This window comes from Theropithecus gelada, chromosome 6 (assembly GCF_003255815.1).
Source record: "Theropithecus gelada isolate Dixy chromosome 6, Tgel_1.0, whole genome shotgun sequence".
Taxonomy (NCBI): Eukaryota; Metazoa; Chordata; class Mammalia; order Primates; family Cercopithecidae; genus Theropithecus; species Theropithecus gelada.
The window spans coordinates 111860355-111874200 of record NC_037673.1 but is presented as its reverse complement, the minus strand read 5'-3'; the positions used below and the strand labels follow the sequence as shown (position 1 = coordinate 111874200).

The window sequence follows — 13846 nt, the reverse complement described above, 5'->3', positions numbered from 1 at the left end:
AAAAAATACAAAAAACTAGCCGGGCGAGGTGGTGGGCGCCTGTAGTCCCAGCTACTCGGGAGGCTGAGGCAGGAGAATGGCATGAACCCGGGAGGCGGAGCTTGCAGTGAGCTGAGATCCGGCCACTGCACTCCAGCCTGGGCGACACAGCGAGACTCCGTCTCAAAAAAAAAAAAAAAAAAAAAATGTGTGATTTGATGTCTTTCTTTAATATTGCAGAGTCTTCACATTATCTCTTAAATTACTGCTTTGGTTTAATTCTCTTTTTTTTCTCTGCCTTATTCCGAAGGGTTTTTTCTAGCTTGTTTTCTAGTTCGTGAGTTCCTTCTTCTGCTGACCTAATCTAACGATAAATCCACCCACTCAATTCTTAATTTCAATGACTATATTTTTCAATTTTAGATTTTTTTTTTCTTACCTGCCATGCCTTTTTAAGTTTGTAGTTATCTGACAAAATTCTCAATCTTTCCTCCCCTTGTACAATCATAGTTATTAATAAAAGTTTGAAATCTACATAGATTTATTTCTATTGTCAGCTGCGTTTGCTGGTTTTCTTGTCTTCTTCCAGAGAGGATTTAATTTTTGCTTCTGCCAGGTTCCTGGCAGCGGTAACAATCTGTGATCACTTTAATCTGATTTCAGTGATGGGGGTTATTAAAAAGAATGCTTCAATTCCTGGGAGGATCAGTCTGTTTTTAGATCACCCTTACACCTAGGTGTAGCCTTCAGGGTCCCAACCCAAAGCACGTGACTGGAATCACACTTTTGTCTCGTTAGCCATGAGGGGCTGTCAAAAAGCACAACACCAGCTTTCTTCTTCTGGACTTGAAAAATACTCTAGGGGGAAAGTTGTCTCTGGGTTTCTATCTTCTGGATTTGTGTTCCATAATTCTTCACTATGTCAGTAGTTCTCTGATGCTTCAAGCCTCTTTTTTTTTTTTTTCTGTTTTGTCTAGCTTCTCTAGTTATCCTCAGCAGTAGCATTGATCCAAATTACCTAGTCCACCAGTACTAGAAGTGGAAGCTTCCAATAGCCACATTTTGATATTTGAGAAACAGGCCAAGAAAGAGCATTTAGTAAAGGAGACTGAGAAGGAGGAGATGCGAGAGAGACAGAGACATGATGATATAGTTAAATGGATCTTGGAAAATGCCTTTCGTGACTTTAAAGCCATAATAGAGAGTTAGATAACTTTTCATAGGAGTTTTTTCCTCTTTCCATTGTAGCCTATATCTTTGGAAGAGAAAGATAAGATGATGGTTCTAAAGGGAAAGATATAAAACAAGTACGACATGCAAGTAAAAGCAGGAGAGCAAAAGTGAAAACAAGAACCTGAAATATCTTAAAGAAAACTGATTGTCAGCAGCTGAGACATCTGTATACATCTGTAGCTAATAGATAGGATATGGATGGGTAATAAAGAAAGTGAACTTGAGTTTTTAATACAATGTATCCCCTGAAAGGATTTCCCTCTTTAAAACAAAAACCAAACTAAAGCAATTTAGAAAATGTACATTAATATTGCTTTCTGTCAATAAGACAACCAACTTGTACAGAAATTTCTGAATCCAGGTATGGGAAGCACTATGGAAAGTTTTCATATTTCATTTCTTGATAGATAATGGTCCTTTTGTCTACTTTGTAATCTTTTCCGTTTTCCATATTATGTATAATGCATATGTCATATTTATATTCACATAACTTTTTCTTTTTTTTGAGACAGTGCCTTGCTCTGTTGCCTAGACTGGAGTGCAGTGGTGCAATCATGCCTCACTGAAGCCCCAAATACCTGTGCTCAAGTAATCTTCATGCTTTTTAAATTTATTTATTAAATGTTTTTTGTAGTCATGGGGTCTTGCTATGTTGCCCAGGCTGGTCTCAAACTCCTGGCCATAAGTGATCCTCCCACCTTGACTTCTCAAAGTATTGGAATTACAGGCATGAACAACTGCGCCAGACCCTATATTCACATAGTTTTTTTAAAAGATGTAGCATAATTGATCATTTTGAAAATCCAACAAAATATATTTTGATTGGTTACTTTCTATTCTGGTTGAGTCAATGATTTATATAATAGGGATGATCAAAAGCTATCTGTTTGGCTGTCTCTCTAAAGCTACAGAATTCTGTCATATCTTTGGAGCTGTCTAATTAATTTATTCATTCAAAAAGCATTTCTTGAATGCTAACTATATGCTAGGCTCTGGAAATACAGTGACGAATAAGACAAGTTGATCCTTGTTCTGATCGAGTTTACAGTATAGAGGGAAAGATGAGAAACTAAGCAGATAACCATACACATAAATTATTAATTCTGATTAGTGCCGTGAAGGAAAGATACGGAGTGCTAGGCTTTGATAGATCCCGTAACTCTATCCTTTCTAATGCAAGCTCTAATAGCTAAGAATGAAAAGTATAGGTACTGGCTTACTCTAACTGTAAATAAATGCCAATAGGTAATATTTGATATTTGATAATCCTTTTATTTAGGCTGGGCCTTTGCCATCCTTATTGATTCTCTGCAATCCCCCAAAGAAAGAAAACAAATGACAGCTGATTCTCAAGAATGTTATTTCAATCTAAGATCAAGATGGACTCAAATTCTACTCATTCTGTTCCTGAAAATACTTATTACCCTAGATGTGATTTTTTAATATTTCCAGTGTCTAAGAAGTCTAAGAATAGTCCACGTTTCTCATCTGGCTGGCACAGATCTGTTCTATTGTGTCCTGACAGCTCGGCAGAGCTTGGCACACTCCCGTGCTGTAGTTGAGGAATCAGCAAACTTTTAGTAAAGGGCCAGGGAGTAAATATTGTAGGCTTTATGGGCTATATGATTTCTGTTGCAATACTCAACTCTGCCTTTGTAATATGAAGTAAGCCACAGATACATACATCAATGAAGGGACATGTCTGCCTTCCAATAAAAATTTATTTACAGAAGCAGGTGGTACAGTGTGTTTTGGATGTTGTATCAATCACAGTTTAGTTGTGAACAACAGAATCTACTCTAGCTAGTTTAAGTAGAAAGGTATGTATTATGAGATATTACAAGATGTACAGTATTACTGGGAAAGTTGAAGAACTGCACTCTAGGTTGAGTTTCTAGAAACACCTCTCAAAGCCACATAACAGATTTGTCTACTCGCCTGGGGCTTTTGGCACACTCAGAAGCCAAATCAGGAAGCAACTAGCTTCTTAATTACACCAACTCTACCAGAACCGTAGCCAGCAAAACAGGTGCTTCATGTTCTACCTCCTGGCGTATTTAACTCAGACATGTAAGTACATCCGATTGGTGAACTTAAATTACATTTAGGAAACCTAGCATCGAGGGAGTCTGGGAGATAAAAGTTTTTAGTACTTGTGGTACATAAAGTACAGGAAGATACAGTAAAAAGAGACAGGAATAAATTTTGGATGAACAAATCTCTAGTAGATACTGCAGCAGATCCACAGAACACCCCTTTGGCTAATTAACGTCATGGACACCCTTCTTTTCAAACCTAAACTTCTAGACAACAGCAATAGCTGTAATGGTATGCTATCTCCCAATATGATGCAACTCTCCTTCATATAAACAGAAGTGGACTCACCCTCTCTCTAAAAGGTACAACCTGAAGTCCCATAGGTCACTGTATCATCTGTAATATTCATCACAGACATTATCCTGTGACCCAGCACACTCAAGAGTTAAGTATCCTATTCCTCTTCAGAAAAGGAGCAGTGTTGGAGAGACAGAGCTTACCCAGTGCCCAAGAGGATAAGACCTTAATTCTAAGAAGCTTCTACACATGTATTTCACCCTCTTTCTCTTTACTAGCAAATTCCCTTCAGTTTGTAAGCATTCCAAGTATTTCTTCTCTTAATGAAAGCCTCTCCTGACCCTGCATTTAGTTGTGTGAGTATTGGCCTTTCTTTTCCCTCTCAGCCAACCTTTTCCTCTGAATGTCAAGGTGCTAAATGCAGTGGATGCTGACTTCTTGGCAGCCATGGGTGCTGACCACTGCTGAAGCCCTCTCCTCCCCTGGCTTTCAGATCCCATTCTGCGTCTGAGTTTCCTGCTACTCCTGGGCCACTCCTGCTCCATTATGGGCCCCTCACCCTGCATATGCTCTTCAGTCATTGATTCTGTCTTTAGCTCTCTCTCCTCTCTTTTCACTACCTATTCTCAGTTACTCACCTGATTTAAGCAAGCACCTAACTTGTATCCCCAATCCAAAATGCTCTTTTATGCCCCAGACCTACATGTCCACGTGCCTACTGGACAACTCTTGGAGGCCATGGGCATGCAAGCTCAATAGGTCCCAGACTGGATTACTTGGTCATCCCCAACCCACTTCATCCTGATTATATTGCTTTTCTCAGTGAATGGCACCACCATCCACCAAGTTACACAAGGCACAAGCTTGGAAGGCATCCCTGACTCTTCCCTCTCTGCCACCCCCATTACCTCCTACATGTCTTTGTCTCCACTATCACTTCATCTGTTTGGGGCTCTGCTTTCTCACCTATACTATTGTAGCAGCCTCTTAACTAATTGTTCTCCCAGTCTAGCATCTTCCAGTCCTGTAGCCTAGTTTCTTTGCAAGCCTAAACTTCCAGACAACAGCAATAGCTATAATGGTATGCCATCTTCCAATAGAATACAACTCTCTTTCATATAAACAAAAGTGCACTCACCTTCTCTCTAACAAGTACAACCCAAAGTCCCATAGGTCACCATATCATCTGTAATATTCATCATCAACAATTTTAGGACTACTTTAACCTGCATCAAGTCAGACCAGATCACTCGTATTTAACACCTACCAGGGGCTATCTGTCTGCCAGCATGATGAAAGCCAAAGTCCTGAGCAAAATACCTTAGGTTCCTTATAAGGAACCTCTTTTAATCTAGTTTACCTTTCCCCTGCTCTCACTTCTTTCCCTTCCTCTTCTACCTCCTCCTTCGTGGACTTGAGCCATAAATATCTGGTGCAAAATGATTCTAACATATAGTCTTTGCCCTCTGGTACCTCAGTGTTTTTTCAAGTGCTGTTTACACTGCCTAGAAAATGTCCACCTGTCTTTGTCTTGCAAGTGTGAAGTGTCCCCTGCTGCAGATGGCCCTCCTGAGTGCTTTCATGGCACCTGATACGCTGAATAAAGCACCTGTGCAGTGGGTCCTAATTGTCTTATTTAATTGTCCTGGCTTCACATCTCTAAAACCTAGCATGTTTGGCTGCAGAGTGAGTTTCCAACAAAATATTTATTAATAACAATAAAACATTAACAAAACTTATTAATTGAACACAGGAATCTTGATTTTACAAATATTTGCCACAAGATGGTGCTGTTCAGATATGAAAGAAAAAGGCTCCCCAAGGCTGAAGGATTCAGTACCAGGTGCAATTACTTTAAATATGTTAAAATTTTAATATTGCTACATTCATTGGTCACCATACTTGACCATCATAAGCATTTGAAGTCAATTAAGTACTGTCTTTCTCTTGAATTGTTTTCTTTCCTTAGCAGCTGGGGTACCCTGTCTTCTGGTTTTCCATCAACCTTCCTGACTAGTTCTTTTCTGCCTCCTTTGCTGGTTCATTCTGTTCTATTTTGTCTGTCTGTTTTTTTCCCAACACTCTACTTTTATTAATGGTTTTATTAATGGTTTATGAATTGCATGTTGTCATAGCAGTAATGGGTAGAAGTGACTAACAAATTGCCATAAATCTAAAATAAAGACAGATCATCAACTATCCAAAAATCATTTGTAACATGATACAAATAAAAAATCACTGCAGGAATAGTTAATCTTAATAATAATGACCACAATAACTCCACCTTCATAATGTTGGCGTGCCATAGGGCTCAGCCTTTCTTTTTCTATCTGTACTCACCTCCTTAAAATCCTGTGTAGTCTTTCATGATCTTATATTGTCTTTTTCAAATACTATCTATACAAAGATAAAGGTCAAATATGCATCTCCCCATTGGACCTTTCTCCTACACTACAGACTGTATATTCAATGCCTAGTCAACATCATCAGCAAATCTTCTCAGTTCTACTTTCAAAATATGCCCCAAATTTAGCCACTTCTCACAACTTTTGCTACTGCCATCCTGGTTCAAGTCATCATCATGTTACTACTGGGTTTCTGCAACAGACTCCTAATGAGTGTTCCTGCTTCCACCCTTCCCTTCCTGCCTTCTATTCGCAATGCAGCAACCAAAGTGATCTTATGAAAACTAGTCAGATCATGTCACCCCTCTGCTCAAAATCCTCCCCTGGCTTCTCCTCTTGCTTATCTCCTTCTCGGCTACCCTTGGCTCCCTCCAGCCCCACGGCACCCCTTTGCAGTTTCTATTTTTTCCTAATAGTGTTTGGATCCTTGATTTGTCTCTAGCCTCCCTTTTTTATCTAATTCTGTTAATGTATCTCATCTTTGCTATTTTTGTTTCATTGATTACATATTCTTTTTAGTACCTCCTAGAGCAAGGGTACTCAAAGTGCTTGTCCATGATAATCTAAGACGCATGCACCAGAATGTAAACCGTGCTGCTTCCTGCTTTGAGAGTGTCTTGCTAGGAAAAAAAATGTCAGCTGAACTAAACAGCATAATTAGTGATGTAGTTGATTTACATCCTGGCACAATCTGCTTATGTCTTCATTGGTAAGAAACAGTTCAGAGATTGGCATCTTGTTCATGGACTACACTTTGAGTAGCACCATCCTAAAATGTAAACATTTGTTGTATAAATTTTTTAGCTTCTTTGTTACATATTTAATAGCAATAATAGCCGCTAACATTTATTGAGTACTTACTATGTGCCCAGCACCATTCTAAGCCATTTTGATCTTCATAAACCCCTAAGGATAGGGACTATAATTATTTTACAGATAATGAAATCAAAGCAAAACTATATTGATTAATTTATACAAAATCACAGTTATTTTATAGCAGGAAGGGGATTTACACTCAGGCAGTCTTATTCCAGAGTGCATAGTCTTCATGAAATGGAATTTTAAATCTGTTTTTGTATGCTATGATTCTTCTTTATATTCTTTTATATTTCCTGTAATATTTTACATATTTACCATAGCATATTTGCCATGTTTTTTTTTTTCTTTCATTCCTCTTCTGTTTAATATAGAGAATTCTACTGGGGTCCTCTTTTGCATAAATATAAAGTGGATACATTCTGGACTCTCCTTCCTTCTTATCTCAGATAAGATCTTCCCTTCAGAACTTTAGTTTAAGGGCACCATTTGGATTGATTATGTTTCTTCACATTTCTGTTTCCTGAGGGGATGGATATGATTCATTCTGTTGGGCTTTGGTGAATAGTAATTGGTAGTTTTTGTCTTATGTCTTTTCTGGGGCAAGGGATAGAGTTGGGGTGTCATTCTATCAAGTTATAAGTTTTTTTTTTTTAAAAAAAAAAAAAAAAAGCTTAGCCCTATGGAGAGCAATTTGACCAAATGAATCACTGTTCCAAATGGAAATCCCATTGGGGGAATTGTTCTATAGACAAACTTGTGCACATATGAATTGCTTTTTGTACAGAATTATCCATTGCAGCATAGTTTGTCCTAGAAGTAGACTGGAAACAACTCACATATCCAAGAACAGGGAATGATTATGGGATAGCCACATGCTGCATGATTATGTAGTTGGAAATAAGAGGAAGTTCTCTATGCGCTGTTATGGAAAGCCCTGCAGATATAAAGGGAAAAAGCAATGTATACTAAATGTTTATCTATCCACTGCTGTTTGGCATTTATATGCCATGTATACATATGAATAATGATACTTTTTTTGAAAAGAATAACAAGAATATTCTTTCAAAATATTCTTATTTTGAATTTTGGGACATTTTTGAAAAAAGGAAAGAAAAATAAGAATATATGTTCATAGAGAAACAGTGGAAAGATGCAGGAGAAACTGATGAAAGTGGTCACTAGCAGGAGACCATGGGGATAAGTAACAGAATGGATGGAGACACACCACCACCTTTTTTTAAAAAAAAGTAAATGAAAATGTATATACATACACATTTTAATTTTTATGAACAGTGGTCTCACATGCTTCTCCCAAGTAGCACCCTCACTCTCCTTCCATTTAGCTGAAGTAAGGAGGTGAAACCTAAATTTTTTAAGCCTGGTATTCATTGTTCTGATGGAGGAGGACTTTAAAGGAGGCTTTCCAGGATTCCTTTGGCCAACTTCAGGTTTCCTTCAGCATGCCATGCCTTTCCTTTGTTCCAATAGAGCCCTTTTTATTGATGGAGTTAATCAGCCCACAGTGAAGCACAGTCATGTCCTCTCACTTCCTCCCAGCCCTGGGAACCACACTGCAGTAATGAATCCTTACCATCTCTCCATGTCTGAGTCACAGTGATGTTATGAACAGCACAGCTTTCCACAGCTTGTTCCCTTGACAGTCTCCTTACTCCCTCCCTCCAGATTAGAAGGTTATAGTGAAGTTTTATAGACATTGCCACTAGCTTTTTTCTCTCGGTGTGATTAGGTGGGTGACACTGCTTGGAAGTTGGAACAATGCATCATAGATTTCTGAAGTCTTTTGCTCTTTTTTTGCTAACTGGCATTTAAGAAAAATAAGTCGAAGTTGTAATTCTTTGTTTTTATTTTAAAAGATTTTGTGATCTGCCTTGACACACTATCTTACCCTAGAAGTTTTTCATATTCTTTATAAATGGCTGTTATATTCCTTCAAAGCACTTGTCTGTACCAGCTAGTGACTAAGATAATGGTGTTGAATTCAATGATAAGTGTAGATCATTTTAATTGACAGAAAATAGATGCCTCTGGATGGTTTAACAATTGTTTTCTCATTCAGGGGAAACTTCTTTCTGCAACTTTGCATAGCAAAAATTTTTATAATGCAGGAACAAAAGTCAGCAGTGAATCCTAATCAGTGAAGAGAGTCCAAATTAATTTGGTTTTATTATTTTGGATGTATGTATGTCACATTTTAGAGTTATTATGCCTTAGAATACCTCTTGGTAACTAGCACAATATACCATGGAGCGAGAACCTAAAGTACAGACAGAGTGAATGACAGGGAGTGGTCAGCAGTTTCCTCACTAGTCAGAGGCAGCTGCAAACATTTTTACTCATATACATTAGAATGAAATTCTCTATGTTTTTTTCCTTGGTTTTCGTTCCCATGACACTTTTCACCACTTTTGTTGAACAGTTTCTTCTAAACCTGAATTATTTAGGCATATGTAGCCATGTTACTTATGTTGTTATGAATGTTATAATTTCTTCTTGAGGTCTGGCCTTTGCCCATAAAGAATAAGTAAAAATGCTCTGGAATATAGCCTGTGGCTCATATTTGAAAATATGAAACCTGTATTTATATATTCTAAATGTTGTCTTTTGATAAAAGAATTCCCCTTGAAACTGCCTGTTTAGGGGGTGTTATTAGGAATATTGCCAACGTTTTCTAAAGAGTTATTTAAATTAGATTCACATGGTGTACTTTTCTTTCACAGTTGATCTGGTTCTTCCACTCTGAATTTAGAATTTTTTTTAATAAAAGAATGAGTCTAGGCCAGGCGCAGTAGCTCATACCTGTAATCCCAGAGCTTTGAGAGGCTGAGGTGGAAGGATTGCTTGAGCCCAGAAGTTCAAGACCAACCTGGGCAACATATGAAACCCCATCTCCTCCAAAAAAACAAAATTAGCCAGGTGTGGTGGTGTGTACCTGTAGTCGCAGCTACTCCAGAAGCTGAGATGGGAGTATGGCTTGAGCCTGAGAGGCAGAGGTTGCAGTGCAATAAGTTGAGATCACACCACTGCACTCCATCCTGGGCAACAGAGCCAGACCTTGTCTCAAAATAAATAAATAAATAAATAACAACAACAACAACAACAAAAAACAAGAATTGAGTCTAGACTATAATCATTCTTTGTTGATTTCACTGGAGAAAGTCTCAAGTCTTTGTTTCTAGAGTTCACTTCCAAACTGAGATGTTAATTTTTCCCTAGGTGAATAAATATATTTTCTTCAGTAGCTACAGAATTTATTGGAAAAAGATATTTCTTACTTTTCACACACTCTTATTATAATTTATTCTCCATTAGGTTCACCATCACCATAATGCCTGACTCCTGACAAACAAAAAAAAGCTCTGAACCAGTGAATCCTGGACATCATTTCACTTGACATTTCGGATTTTCCATTTATGTTAAGTCAGTAGAGATGCTGCCAGTCATTGTTAGGATATTTGTGTTCTATTTTGTTGGTGCTTGATACGAAATATATTTATGCTTAATATTTGAATATTCAGTTTATTTAGATTTTCCTGTTTCTAGTCTGCATGGTAATTTGATAATGGAGAAATTAGATTTAAACTGCATAAAAAGATAGAGTGGTACCTCTCACGAAAATACCAGCGTAATTTATTTCAATCTGGAGGTTTGTAGTGCTAATGTAACGCCATTTACATTTTCCAAATATCTCCTATTAAATTGGACCCTTTATTTAACATACCCTTCAGCTGCCTCTGAGAGCCCTTGTGAAGCTTACAAAAGGCTAGTAGTTTAGCTTCCCAATTATCTGTTTGTCATTTATGTAGTTGGATCTGTCTATTATAATCTTTTTGAGCTTTTCAGGTTGAATGAAACTTTCCATTTTAAATGTTTTGATTAAATTTATAATATTCTTCTGTTTTGTTACTTCTTTTAGATTGAAAAGAAATGCTGAGAAATACATAAAGTTTTCCTCTTCTGCCTTGGATATTTATAATGGGTATCGGGAAGTCTAAAATAGATTCTTGCCCTCTTTCTCTCTCTTGGGGTAAAAGGCACAGTGTGGATACAAGTCCAGGATATCATGAGTCAGATTCCAAGAAGTCTGAAGACCTATCCTTGCGTAATGTTGCTGAGCACAGCAATATAACAGAGGGGTCAACAAGAAAGCAGGAGGGAGCTCAAAGCGTGGAAGAGATGCTTGAAGAAGAAGCTGAAGAAGAGGTGTTCCTCAAATTTGTGATATTGCATGCAGAAGATGACACGGATGAAGCCCTCAGAGTCCAGAATCTGCTACAAGATGACTTTGGTATCAAACCCGGAATAATCTTTGCTGAGATGCCATGTGGCAGACAGCATTTACAGAATTTAGATGATGCCGTAAATGGGTCTGCATGGACAATCTTATTACTGACTGAAAACTTTTTAAGAGATACCTGGTGTAATTTCCAGTTCTATACGTCCCTAATGAACTCTGTTAACAGGCAGCATAAATACAACTCTGTTATACCCATGCGGCCCCTGAACAACCCCCTTCCCCGAGAGAGGACTCCCTTTGCCCTCCAAACCATCAATGCCTTAGAGGAAGAAAGTCGTGGCTTTCCTACACAAGTAGAAAGAATTTTTCAGGAGTCTGTGTATAAGACACAACAAACTATATGGAAAGAGACAAGAAATATGGTACAAAGACAATTTATTGCCTGAGACGAAACATATAACATGTGGCTGGCTCCTGTTTTGTAAACCAAATGATTAATCTTCACTTGAGAAAGCAGTTTCTAGGAAATGTTTAAATAGAAGAGAGTCTTAGTCTTAAAGAAACCTATGGAGCACAAGAAAGATAAATTTCTGCAGGACAATCTATAAAATTTTGATGTTTCAGTAAACTTGACATTGTCAGTTTCAAGGACTTTTCTTTCACAATTTTCCTAGTTCATGGATATGAAAAAGGAATTCTCAATCCATATTCCTCGTACTGAACCTTGAACAAGAACTTGTATGACAGACATTTTTTAAAATGTGACAACACTTTTATTCTCTGAATTTTGATCTCAAAGGACACAGAAAAAAAATGGCCCCAGGAGATTTCATCACATTTCCTCCTGAGACGCATCTCAAGGATGTTGCAATAAGCTTTCGGGTACTGTCACCTAGAAATATGAATTGCCAGAATAGAACATTTAGCATATTGAGTGTTGATGCATATAAAATCAGAAATAGATGTGAGAATGGTGGAACTTTCTAAAAGAACCCAGTCAAATGTATTTTCTGCTGAAATCTGCATATTCAGAGGCATTTCCCACCACCGATTCACAGCCCATTTGATAGTGTGGCAGTCAGGGACTTCATGGAGTGGTGTTCAGACATCCCCTGGGGCTTAAAGCTCTTCATATTAGTCATCATCTGTAACTACGGCTTTATTTGCAGAGCTTCTAAAAGGCGTATAACTGTGTGAGTGGCCAGATACTCACTTTTAAAATCAATAACCTCTCTTATGGAAGCTTTAAAGAAGTTTCCCTCACACACAATCCTTTTCTCAGGAAGTATTTCTCATTTAGGTCTTCAAAGTAGCCTGACTGTGTGCATGTGTGTGTGTAATGGGTTATTTGTAAAGACTTTGGATAGAAGGAGATGTATTTTATTACCTCCTGTTCTAGAGCCCCATGCTTCTAACAAGCCAGAGAGGCCCCAAACAGGATTGTTTCTTTTCACCACAGCCCTTCTGCCCATCTGAGACTGAGGGAGTATCGTCCACTTGCGATCAGGGATGGGGTGGAGAATGAGTCATGTCATGTAATGAGAAAAGCACTCTTCAGGATCATGAGACCTGGTTCTAGTCCAATCTCTGCCACTGAGGATGAATGTAACTGTGGGCAAACTATTTACCCTCCTTTATATGTGAAATGAAAGGGTTGAATTGATGGATCTCTAAAGGCCTTTGTCCTCTATGAGGATGTGAAAAACTAGGAACCACAAAAGGGAACAAGCAAAAAAGTTCGGATTTGATAAAGTGATATATAATAGTTGCAGAAGGCTTTATATATGCTTAAAATGAAAATATCTTTTTTGTATATTGACAGCATAATTGATTTTTAGTGCTGTCATTACACTTTTAAAGTCACAGAAAAAAATATACGTGCTTACTCAGGTTTTCTTAAAAATAAATGTTTATAGAGATCCTTGAGTAAAGACATTTTGCTTAATTTCTTTCTTCTTATCCCCACTTGTATATCCCCTACCAGTACTGGGATCTGCGCACATCTTTCTGCAGTTACCTCTTCATAGCCAGGAACCAAAGCGTTCTATGGGGAGCATGCAAGTAAGTCAAGCCTCCTATTCTATTAGCACTTACTAGAGGAGGAGATTGTTTTCATTGCATGGCAACATTTTCTTAGCCTTAGTGTTCTGATAGTAGCTGACTACTCACTTCTCTTTTTCAGTTTTCATAATAAGTATTCATTTTTTTGCCATAATGCTTCCTGTAAAGCCAATTTTATATACTAATAAAACATGAACTGCCCACTCTTCATGTCTGCCAAACTTGGGGCAATTGATGCTAAATGGTATTTTTAAAATAAATGTTTTTATTTACTCTTGACTAAACTTGTTTATTTTCAACTCCAATGAAGATTGTGGAAGAGTGTTTTGAAATGAAGCATCGATTTGTACTTCATAGAGCACCAGACACAATGTCTCACCCAATTTGGAGTTCCATATTTTTTTATGATGAAGAAAAATGTTAAGTGCTGAATTATTATATATGTTGAAATTATCAATTGTAACAAAATAGCTAAACTGAGGATGAAAACAGGTAAAGGTGTGGGCTTAGTCATGTGTTTGTGTGTTGTGTACATATGTGCATGTGCACACACACATATCTAAGTGCATACACATATCAGGAAATCTGGGAAATTTTGCACCATGCTGAAGAGCTTTCATTTTGAGTACTCTTTGGGCCTTATTGCCCACCCTGGAGCTTTACAGAGAAGAACCCGAGTTGAGTCTTATGTATCAGTTAGGAAAACCCCATGCCACATGGCCTAAACCGTAAGAAAAACCTCTTGTTAACAAGAGGTTCA

General features: G+C 37.8%; 1 protein-coding gene across 2 annotated transcripts in view; it reads left to right on the top strand.

Annotated features, from left to right (window-relative positions):
* Nucleotides 1-13365, top strand: part of LOC112625771 (TIR domain-containing adapter molecule 2) — a 36343-nt gene extending 22978 nt beyond the window's left edge. For both annotated transcript variants that reach the window (XM_025387072.1, XM_025387071.1), the window contains exon 2: nucleotides 10705-13365. In XM_025387072.1, coding sequence (XP_025242857.1) covers nucleotides 10764-11471 — 708 coding nt within the window. In that variant the 5' untranslated portion in view covers nucleotides 10705-10763 and the 3' untranslated portion in view covers nucleotides 11472-13365. The remainder of the gene's footprint in view (nucleotides 1-10704) is intronic.
* The last annotated feature ends 481 nt before the right edge of the window (nucleotides 13366-13846 follow it).